The 12,442-nt window shown below is 32.7% G+C and overlaps 1 protein-coding gene across 1 annotated transcript in view; it reads right to left on the minus strand.

Moving 5' to 3' along the window:
- Positions 1 to 506: 506 nt before the first annotated feature.
- The window catches only part of LOC106473059 (calcium-binding protein E63-1-like), a 33,531-nt gene continuing 21,595 nt past the window's right edge, over positions 507 to 12,442 (minus strand). Inside the window, exons 3-7 of the mRNA XM_013933737.2 lie at positions 11,573 to 11,612; positions 8,955 to 9,098; positions 4,761 to 4,897; positions 3,433 to 3,544; positions 507 to 3,328 (exon numbers count right to left, since the gene is read on the minus strand). Coding sequence (XP_013789191.1) covers positions 3,306 to 3,328; positions 3,433 to 3,544; positions 4,761 to 4,897; positions 8,955 to 9,098; positions 11,573 to 11,612 — 456 coding nt within the window. The 3' untranslated portion in view covers positions 507 to 3,305. The remainder of the gene's footprint in view (positions 3,329 to 3,432; positions 3,545 to 4,760; positions 4,898 to 8,954; positions 9,099 to 11,572; positions 11,613 to 12,442) is intronic.

Below are 12,442 nucleotides of genomic sequence, written 5' to 3' on the forward strand. Positions count from 1 at the left end.
CAAGTTCTTCAAAATGTTAACAAAGAGAAATAAAGGGGGCCTGTGCTGGCTCTCGACGCTTCTGCATAAATTCTATAATTTTTGTTAATCACTCAACAATAGTTTCCAGTCATTTTTGACTGGCTTTTATACTAGTTGTATTATAACAAGTTTCATAAGAAGTATCACCATATTCAATGCTTTACGAAATATAGTATTAATAAAGTTGTTGTAGATTTCACTTATGCTGTCAATGCATTATTGATTCTTATAAAATATTTATGTCGTAAATCTCGAAAAAGGATCATTCTTAATCATGTTCATACGAACCTTCCATCAATACAATCTCCGTAATTAATTATTTAATTATAAAATCAACGGGATATCCGTCAAGTTATCGTTTCTCATCGTGGCTTATTGGTAAGTCTGAAACTTATAACGCTAAAAACCGGATTTTGATACCCGTGGTGGGCATAGCACAAATAAACATATCATGGCAACTTAAGAAATAAGTAAATAAAAATAAGTAGCTATATTATTTTTTATTCATAAAGGACAATAACTTCAAAAATATTACTAAATCACGCTTGACAGCAACTGTTACATCACTGATGCTTATAGAATACCACATCTTTCCTTTCTTTATCTAGAAAAACTACTTACAAATATCGGGAAAAGAAAATACTAACTAAATACATAAATCTAAAAGTTGTTGAAGAAGCAATGGCGTAGAGAATATACAACAAGCACAATTTTCAACATAATTATAGATTTTCTACAAGTAACCAAAAAAGCTCATAACTACCTTTTAACTCTGAATTTATCATTCGTGTATTGTTCATAACATTTTGTCAAGCTATGATTATGTCTGTTGCTATTCTATGAAGTATAGGTACACCATACATAATTGTAGCATGGGAATCTACGGGACTTGCCACATGTTAGGTATTTTACGAAATTGTTTCTTATTCAGTAGTAAAATGTAACGTTCTGTTTCAGATAAGAACGGACGCGATTCGTTCCTTATTTTGCCTAGGGTGTTTTTATAGGGTTCGACTTGACGAATATGCTGAAAATGATCAAACACCATCTAAATTGCTTCTTATTTCAGAGCTGTTCAGATGACAAGCCTAAAACTTTCTGATCTAAATATTTTCTGGTGTGGTTTTGTCCAAGGTTTCCACAACCAGGTTTACGCAAATAATAAGAAACAAACTTTCTACAACAGTAGAGGCAACTTTGCAAATAGTACGACTTTTGGAGTTTGAGAGTGATAGGGATCTAGATTCGTCAACACTTTTATTCGGATTTGTACATAATGTTGTTATTAATTGTGTCTCAGCATTCAATAAGCACTAAAAAATAATCAACCACTTTTGGATCTTGAGAGTGATCCAGATTCGTCAACACTTTTATTCGGATTTGTACATAATGTTGTTATTAATTGTGTCTCAGCATTCAATAAGCACTAAAAAATAATCAACCAAAGTAATTTTGCGCATAATGTACAAAGATCTACACAACCAGAAGAAAAGATAGATTTGTTAAGTGAATTTGTTCCTCATACGAAAACGTTTTTTTTTCTTTGTGAATAATAAACTTTTTACATAATTTCCTGTGTTAATTAAATATCTCATAATTCAGGATAAATGTGATACGCTAAATATTGCCGAGTAACTTGCAATAATTAAAATCTGAGAATTTATATGAACCGTGTAAAAAGGAAAAGTATAGGTAGATAGTGCTACAAACATGTTAGTTGAACAGGACAAAACCTCATCGAAAAGTGATCTGCGTCTTAGAACACATACATAAACAAAGTATTACAGATATATACGTGTAAAATAAAATGCATTAATTAATTTTTTTAACAATCCTTTACTAAACCAAATAACTGTACATGAACCCAACGATTATTTTTATGAAGTCGATGACGGATGATTACAGCGAAGTGTCAATTAATTATTTTTATAAAACTTTTGGCTATAAAATTTTTGCTTCAGATACATTTTTCTTAATAATTAGGCTTAAAGAACCGAGTTACATTTTTATAACAACGTAGTTTTGACAATAAAAAATTGTGACAATTTCGGTAAACGTTTTTATATTAAATTAATTGTCTGGAGGTCAAATTAGAATACAGCTAATTCCCGTAACTAGGATCTTTACGCCATCTGTCCGATTATATAAAAATAGTCACATATGACAGGATGTTCACGAGATCAGTTTCAAATTATTTTATGGTAGAAAAATTAATATTTCCTTTAAATGTTTACAATTTTTTGAAGTACGAAAAACAAAAAAGGTGGCTCTACCTTATAATCTATTACCACAATCAAAAGTGATATTTTTTTTTCAATTAAACAAACTTCTATCAGGAAGGACAAGTACTAGTATGTCTTGGCTATAATAAATAGCAAAAATTAATACATTAACAGTTTGCTAATTTTTTATTAGTGTTAATATTGAAATTAACACACAACTATTTACATATCACTTCAAACCACTGACTACTAATTTCTTTTTTATTTTGACCAACAATGCAGTTATTTGTTTTTTTCTAACAGGATTAACTAAAGTGCTATACATATTTTTTAACACTGTGACATATAATACTCTTCACAAAAAATTACCCGCTTGAGTTTGAAGTATTAAAAAGTACGGTTATTGCAGAATAAAAAATATTCTCAATGATATAGAAACTCGAAGCGTACCTGCATCTCAGCTAGCGCTACCTGTTGACATATATAAATATAAAACGATTTATACAAATAAACATCCACCTTATGCGAAAAGTTGTTTTAATCTGAAATATATGTACACAATATCGTTTTTTTTAAACACTGCTATAACGTACACATTTGTAAAATTTACAATTAGGTCAATATCCAAAAAATTAATACATTTGTTAACAGAAGAAATGTTTTTGCTAGTACGTATTTTATCTAGCAAAATATATAGTTTCTAAATCTGTGTTAGATTTATTTTTTGCACATATTTAGACATTTTGTCAAAACCAAACAAAGCAATCACGGGCTAAGTAGCTACACTTTGTACTAATCACTAAGTTACTTGAACAGTAGTGTTTTCAAACTGTTAAATAGAGATCAAGTAAAGGTGTTGTATTGAGACACATAAATAATTAGCACACAAATATTCTACCGTACGTATTGAGGTTTTTATAATGCCGTAAGTTTAGAGCTAGAAAAAAATAAAAAACTCCACAGGTTAACCATATCAGATATCTTCTCTAAGGTCTGACAGATTGGATTTAACGATGCCAGTCTTGCGTTTCCAAAATACCTGGAGTCTAACTCATCGTCTTCTCACAGCAACATCCGAACAAATTCTGAATAAAACAAAGAAAAACTTCAATATTTGTTTGGGATAAATTATAACATATCTTTCAGAAATATTCTCCGTGTTTTGAACTGTATAAAGTCAATACAATACCTTCATAGTTAATTCTCCCGTCATTGTCAGTATCTATCGCTTTAAGCATGTCATCCAGTTGCACGTCAGACATGTGTTCACCGATCATTTCCATAGCAACTCGTAATTCATCCTATGAAAGTAACGGTGAAAAGATGCATTACTATGATGAGGAAACGGGAAATAGCTATACTTATGGAAGTATTATATCGATAGTGATATCAATTCTCTTTTTTAACGTTAATATTATAACTGTAAATAGTTTTTCACGCTCAAAAGAGCGTTAATTGCATAAATTTCATCTCGAAAGAACCTGTTAGAGGAGATTTCTCAGTTGGAAATAATGAGGCCGCTGTTGAATGTAGTTATGTTTGAACATAATAAAAATTGTTTATGCCACCTTAAGTGAGTAGAGAATGTTAGGAGGTCATTTCCAAAAATTTAAATGTCCAAAATACCGATTACGTCTTGAAATGTTTAAAGTAGGGCTCATTTCTGGAGGTGAAGAAGAGACCCACAAAGAGTGTAATCCTTTTCCGTTTTTCTCTTTCCGGGTTAAATGTTTCTGGGGGTGCCACATTTTCGTCATCTCCCAAGCGCGGAGATTTACGGAAGGTCCCTCTAGAGCAGTTTAGTCGAGATAAGAGAGGCATTTTTTTAACCTCTTTCTAGCTTACACGACATCTAAGCACAAAGTAAACATTTGTGGGTTACTATTTGCTTTTAAGCATAAAATCCGTTCTAAAATAGTTTCTTTAAGCTGTTTTAGAAGTTAGTTCGACCTAATGTTTTAAAATTTTAGTGCATGTTTTCCCACAAAAATAAGCTTCAGTTATACGTATGAAAATGGAATAATCTTTAGCCAGGTATTTTTCTTTTATACTAATGCCTTAATGTTCTGAAACAACTTAGTCAGAAAACATCTTAGTATATCGTTTCTATCCTAGGTAGGCCTACAAGATTAAAAACATTTCATTTCATTTCAGCACTAATAGCACCTAATGCCACCTGGGAGCTTGTTTTCTCAAACTGTAAAATAATACGTCGAAATTTTCGATTGATCATTGGAAACACACATTACATTAGCAAACGAGGCACCTACTCTGGTGAGCATAAGAATAATTTTAATGGATGAGAAATAAGTGTGTATTTTAATGTCATTACTTATTCACTGACAAGAATGTTTATAATGGATAAGAATAGTGTGTTTGGGCTAATTCCGTTATTTAGAGAAGTGATATGGAAATATTATAACGAGTAAGTCTTACGAATCTGGATTAAACTGGTGTGTAATTCATTAACATCCGAGTTCAACAGTAATGGTGTATTTGAATTATAGTAAATCTTACTCGTGTAATATAACCATTTCTGTCTTTATCGAAGACTCTAAAGGCAGCCAAAAGATCTTCCATGACGTCATCTTTCATCGAGTTCTGGTGATGGGCCATCCAAGACAAAAATTCATCTTCACTTATGAGGCCGTCTTCTGTAAAATTAAAAAAGGAAACTTGTGAAAATTTAACTAAAATTTCATGTATCCTATGTAATATGTGATCATCAAGCAAATAGATGAAGCTATTTCATAGCTTCTAAAACAATTTGGAGAATATCACACATTTAGAGTTGACAAAGAAGGAAAGCCTAGGTGTACCTTTTCTGATGTTGTTTCGAGTTAGTAAAAAATACACCTGCAACTGTTATGAGTCTCTAAGATCAGTGAAAAACGTAACATCAATTGTTAGAGTGACTATATAAATAGGGTTAGTAAAACATACCTTTAACTGTACGTGTCTTCAATTAGTGTAAAATATTTCTTTAATTGTCATAGTATCTAATATGCGCATGAAACTACGAAGAAGATTGTGATTGTAATTTGAAAAAATAAAATGTAGTACAAACATTATTTGTTTTATACCATATCATTTCTAGCAACAGTTGATCGAGGTTATGAAATAAGAACAGTTCACCTCATGAAAATCCGAAGGAAAAAAAGTTTGAAAAATCTCGATATTTGATGAATTGTTTGTTTGTTTGAATTTATGCACAAAGTTACACAATGGGCTATCTGTGCTCTGCCCACCACGGGTATCGAAACCCGGTTTCTAGCGTTGTAAGTCCGTAGACATACCGCTGTGCCACTGGGGGCTATTTGATGAAACATTAGCAGTGGTAAGAACTTGTATTATAAAGATATTGTTACGTCTGTGGTCGTTAGTTAACTTCCCGTATAAATAAGTCCTTTCTTAAATAAGACTAGTTTATTCTTTCTCAATACAACTTTGAAATTCACTTAATTTCAACGGTCACACTATAAGTTAAACAAACCCTATAATTCACAACAAACGACACACGCGCTCGACCTAACAATACGTCTCTCTCTGTCCGCAGTTCAATTACATTCCATTGTTGCCGTCACTTATTGACGGCTTATATACAAGAATACCGCATATCTTGTAACCTCTCGAGGCTTCAAGAAGGGGCATGAACGTTCTATTATAAAATGACCACATTCGTTGGCAGCCAGAAAACTACCACGATAATTATGAAAATAGTTTATTTTTTAAACGAAATACGAATCAATAGTATTGTAAGCTATATTTTTAATGTTGTAATTTGTTTTTTAGCTAGAGGGAGTTGTTAATTTTTGATCATGTAACGTGACGTTAAGTTCACGTAAGCCATATAACTTTCTAGAACAAAGCTAATTTATATAAACGGGTCAGTAAAGCCTCGAGAGTAGTAGTTATGTGAGATAAAAGAGTTATTTTAGAAAAGAGAGTTATTGTCAATGTTTGCTATCGCGCAACGTAGTACAAGTTAGTTTTTGTTTATGTTGTGTGTAGTACACTTAACGTGGTTGTAAACGTATCTCTAAAAGTTACAAAGTGTTGAGCTTGTAATAAAGTTAAACTTAAGCTTTAAAGAAGGAAATAAACTAATTGTAGCTGTTACTGCACTGGACGTCGAAGTATTTTCACCTAATAATTTGAGAGGACCCTCAAAAAAAAAAAGAACTACTTTACAACATTTGGTACCAGATGTGAGATTTATTTTTGGGGAAAATAAAATTTGGAATATACTTAAAATAGAATCTCAATTGTTGAAGATGGCGACCACGAGGTCAAGTAATGAGATTCAAGAATTAGTTGAGATGGTGGACAGAAAGGGATAAGAAAATTGGAAGAAAGAAACGAAAAATTAAAAGAACGACAAAGAAAGAGATCGAAACTTAAAGGAACGAGACAGAAAATCAAAAGAATGCCAAAAAAAATTGAAAAGTGATCAAATGACAGGAATTTAAGGAGTTGAGAGGCATATTATTTAAGGAAGAATTAAAATAAAAAGTAAATCTAATTGAAGACATGGTTGATGGGTTTATTGGAAATGTACAAAGAAATTACAGTAAAATGTTTGAAGAAATGTAAAAGGGCATCAAAGAAGTATAGAGAAGCTGTAATGGTAAAACTGAAGAAGAACAGCAAGGTTTTAATGGCAAAATGGACGAAATAGAAAAAAAAAAACAGTGATAGTATAAAACATCTGGAAAATAAATCACTAAATGCAAAGACTAAGCCAGCTACACTTCTTTCTGCATCGGCTCAAAAGTTCCAACCCAAACACTATCTACTACAGGTCTACACCTATTATCACTATTCCTGTACCAACTGTTACTGAAAGACCTTCCTGGACTACTCCAGTCACTACATTACTAAAGCCAGTTCCAGAATTTAGATGTCCAACTTAACATCGACTAGTAGAGAAACCAAGAAACTATAATGAGAAGGTATCAAGCTCAGTTTGAAATCATTTCCAGAATTAAATGGTGGAGTAGTAAACAACAAGCTATCAATCTTGCTGCTTATTTAAAACAACCAACTTTGAAAACGTTAAGTAACCTTCCAGCTGAGAGTCATGACAACTATCAAGCATTGTTGACCACCTTATCCAACATGTTTGGAGTGATGTACTAGAAAGAAGTAGCCAGATCAAAGTTCTGGAACAGGGTATGATGGAAAGAAGAGACCTTAGCCAAACTTGCAGAAGATTTGGAAAGGCTTGCTCAGTTATCTTACCTGACGCGTCTCGTGAGATGATGGATTCCTTGACACATGAGCAATTTATAGACGCCATAATAGAGGAGGGTATGAGAATTAGGCTGGAGCAAAGTAAGTTTATATCTTTAAAAGATTCATTAAGGTTGTACGTAAACAATTAAAGTTATTTATACTCGTTGAATATTTCCCTGAGTTCTCAATGAATCACTAACTGCTCATTCAATACTCACTGACTTATCGTTAACTTCCTACTCGTATTCATAATGTACTCTTGTTTCTCGATATTAGACGAAGTTTCTCGGTTATTAATATTCACGAACATTCTGGGTATTGCCAGATCATAATCGTGATTAGCAGCTCTCACTAGTAAACAACTAAATTATAATATTGAAAATGTAGTTTACAACAGTAATTCTGTATTTACTGTTTTGCTCACAAGATAAGCCAGGAGGTTTGTCACGAATCATTTATTTGAATTTTCCTTTTACTGTTTTCAAGTGTATATAAAGTAGTTTCCAAAGTCTTTCATAGCCTAAAAATTCTCTAAAAGGAAAAAAAAAGCTGTTTATATGGTTCAGTGAAAAACTAATGTGCTTAGAAAGGGTCCGTGTTTTTATAGCGTTATAGATCGGGTATACATTTCCAGATAAAAGAGTATTTTTTATTTCTTTTACATAAATATTTGTAAGAAAAATGTATTTAAAATAGTACGTTTTTTTTTTCAACATAAAACTGCTTTATTTGGAGTTTAAGTGATCAGTAAAAAAAGAAGAAGAAGAATTATCAAGACAATGAATACTAAATAGAAGGTTAAGCCCAGTGACGGACGGTGTACAATGGTGTTGCAACGTGTTTTATCATTGCGCGGGATCTTTTGAATTATTTAGTGAAAGTAATGCCAAATCCAGTCCACGCAAGAACAACAAATTAGTATATATTTCTTCTTTAATGTTTGCTACAGGTTATGTTCACTTGTAAGGCTAACTTCCCAAACATTTTACAACACAAATTCTGATACTAATGTGTGCCTAATTTACTTTTAAACTTACTTGCATAATTTTTCGCTAATGGGGTAATAGCAAAAATTTTATCTTATTCACTATCTAGCTTGCTAATTGAATCATAGAACTTAATATCTGAATAACTTACTGACTGACTTACTGACTAATTCACTCATTAACTCACTACTTCACTGATTGATTAACTACCCGATACACTTTATACTTGACTGATTCACTCACTCACTCTGGCATTTATATCATTCTCCATAGTTACATACTACATGAAATATTTACATCATACATCATCATAATGATTAGTTCCCTCTAGCAAACAAGAATCTAAATTAAAATATTATAAATGTATCTAACAATAGTTTTTGTGAGCATTTAATAAAAACTGTAAATATTCGTCTTCTGGATGATTAGTCAAAAGTTAGCTGGTTATCGTGTGTAAAATGTTAAATGTACCACTTTATATTAAACTGACCTCTTTTACTCGCTTGTTGAACAAGATGATGAACCATGTCATCCGTCAAACATATGCCGAGATTGTCTAACATACACTTTATTTCACTGGCATTCACCCGACCGTCCTGGTTCTTGTCAAGCAAACCAAACGCAGCTTTGAGCTCTGAATATATGAAAGAGAAAATAAGTCAAATTTAGTACGGGCATCATTGTATAAATGATTTTGAAAGACCTAATACATGCTTTCAACATTTTTCAATTAGAAGTTGCTTTGAAATAATCGATGTTAATTATTTAACATATTAATACAGCAGACTAAAGTAGAACCAGTTTCAGAAGCCATCATTTTGACTCACAGATATAATTATTGTGTAATCTAAATATTGAACTATTCTTTTTGTCATACTATCCACTATTTTTTTTTTTATTTGACCAGAGATAGCTCCTCGATGGGTCTGAGGTAAACTCGACGATTTATATAAAGCAAGCAAAAACTACTGATAATTCAAGTGAAGTTGTCAATGTTCTATAAATAGAAAAGGATTGCCCAGCAAAAGAGAATTATTCTAACATAAGCGGCGTGGTTGAAAGTTTAATAAAGTTTTGTTGTTGTTCGTGAAGCTTTTAAGTACTTTTTCAATTTAAGCTTATGCTGATACTGTAGCTGTATCTGCTTGCTGTATGTTTTTTAGACGACCACCGTCTCTCGTAAAGTTCCAATGCTTAAAACATCAGTCCCATTAATCTTAATTAAGGGGGCGGGTGTACGTTCTTATCTTACAGTTTTCATCTAATTATATAACTCCTTACTTTGTCAAAATACTGGTAAAATAACAAATGCTCTAATTTTATTAACACCCCCTTAAAAGAAATCGCATTTTGTAAGGCTGTATGTATATCGTCAATACCTTGAAGCTTAAAAGTATTGAAAACTGTACGAGTAAGGAGATAGAGAAAGTTATATAGATAGTGCCGTCACATCGTCTAACGGTTCTTGCAACGTGCGAACAACGAGCCATGGAATTCCGAACAATGAACTTTTGTTTTACAGAAGGAGTCTGCGTGTAGTGAATCTATTTGGAAGTTTGACTGGGGTGGTACCGTACTTAACCAAACCACGGCACAAACGGTAATGTAGCCAAGAAGAAGAAGAAGAGAAGAAAAAAAAAGACTTATTTTTATAACTCAAGGTCACTTTAAAATCGAAACCCATAACCATCCAGACTTAGAGGGGAAAATGTTAGATCTAAAAGAAAGAAAAAAAAATACGAAAACATCAGAACAGAAAAGTAACTTGTAGTTCCAAATAACTTATTCAAATTTGGAAGATTTTATAACGGAACGAAAATTACCATAGAGAAGAAGAATTTTGAAAAATTATGTGCAAATAAAATTTAGACGTGTTTAAGTAACAGTGCAATTTGGATTGTGCATCTAATGTAAAAAAAAAATGTATTTACTCCAAGGGAGAAGGATGGACGATTGGTACTACATGTCAAGTCTTTCTGATGGACGATTGGTACTACATGTCAAGTGTTTCTGATCCTCACCCAACTAAATAACAACACTAATAGTTTTAGTTATTTTTTATTTGTTTGACTGATTCTTAAGATTGTTATTTTTATGATGTGCCTTTATAACATCTGGGTGTTTTATAGTTGTATTATAATTAAACCTCTTTTTTTTTCCTTCTCATCTTGTCTGGGCGTGGCCCAGGCCATTGGTGCTTTGTAAGAAAGACGGTCAAATCCTAATATCCGATTAGACTAGCCCAAGAGTTGATGATGATACTGTTGACTAACTGCCTACTCTCTAGTCTATCCGTTGATACTGTTGACTAACTGCCTACTCTCTAGTCTATCCGTTGATACTGTTGACTAACTGCCTACTCTCTAGTCTATCCGTTGATACTGTTGACTAACTGCCTACTCTCTAGTCTATCCGTTGATACTGTTGACTAACAATCTAGTGGACCTTTTCACCAAAGGTCCTTTTTAATAGTTCTCCATATCTTTCTTCTCCCTTTCTCTTTATTTTCTCCGCTTCTCTCTTTCCATAATGAAACCATGATTTTCTTTTCGCTAACATGCTGTTCCTCCTCAGCTTCTACTTCTTTATATACCTCAATGTTTGCTTTTCGTTAACATGCTGTTCCTCCTCACCTTCTACTTCTTTATATACCTCAATGTTTGCTTTTCGCTAACATGCTGTTCCTCCTCAACTTCTACTTCTTTATATACCTCAATTTTTACTTTTCGCTAACATGCTGTTCCTTCACGAAAAGTAAACATTGAGGTATATAAAGAAGTAGAAGTTGAAGCATGCTGTTCCTCCTCAACTTCTACTTCTTTATATACCTCAATGTTTACTTTTCAATGAAGTCCAAACATTCTTAGACTACAAATTTCCGTTTTCATAGTTGTTTTATTATTTGGTTTACTTTTCAGGCGTGCGACATAAGTAACCAATAACCAACATCTCTTTACCTTGAATATATTTTAAAGTTAAAATTCTAACCAGATAGCAGATTGTCTGAAAAATAAACAGAGAAACCAATAAATAGGCTACGACTGAAAACATAGTTGTAAAAAATACCGAGAAATATAATATAATTTGAATAAGGACATAAAAACTTACCTCGTACTTGAGATTCTGTAAGGGACCCAAAACAGGTTTCCTGCAAAATAAAGTTTTATCAGCTTAAGATTTACCAAACAGTTAAATATTGAAAAAGTTAGTAAACATTTCCAACTGATGCATCACAGTAAACGGAAAACTACATGACAAGAACGTTTAAGATTATATGTATACAAAAAAGCTATTCTATTCTGAGCATAGGGTCATTATGAAATATTAATGAACTCCTATTCTGAGCATAGGGTCATTATGAAATATTAATGAACTTCTATTCTGAGCATAGGGTCATTATGAAATATTAATGAACTTTAAGGTATCTGTTATAAGCGAGCATTCACAGATTATTGTCTTTTTCAATTTACGTGTTTAGTTTCTTCCCAACATATTTCTGGTTTTAATCAGCTTTACAACTGCTTTTTGGAACTAGCAACTTTCAAACCAAGTAGACAAGTACAGGTATTTGCTAATCTGAGCAGTTTGTATCTCTTACACTCTTCCTTGTCAACTACAGGGTTCTATAACAGTTGATATGTTGTCTTGAGGTTTTACATCCGTTTAGAAAAAAATCAAGCATGTTCTCTGAATCAAGTCAAGCGCAACGTCACACAGAACCTTCACAGCATGTTCACGTGTTTGTAGGAACAACGTCACACAGAACTTTCACAGGCTGTTCACGTGTTTGTAGGAGCAACGTCACACAGAACCTTCACCGCATGTTCACGTGTTTGTAGGAACAACGTCACACAGAACCTTCACCGCATGTTCACGTCTTTGTAGGAACAACGTCACACAGAACCTTCACAGGCTGTTCACGTGTTTGTAGGAACAACGTCACACAGAACCTTCACAGGCTGTTCACGTGTTTGTAGG

Source organism: Limulus polyphemus, unplaced genomic scaffold, assembly GCF_000517525.1.
Source record: "Limulus polyphemus unplaced genomic scaffold, Limulus_polyphemus-2.1.2 Scaffold5852, whole genome shotgun sequence".
Taxonomy (NCBI): domain Eukaryota; kingdom Metazoa; phylum Arthropoda; class Merostomata; order Xiphosura; family Limulidae; genus Limulus; species Limulus polyphemus.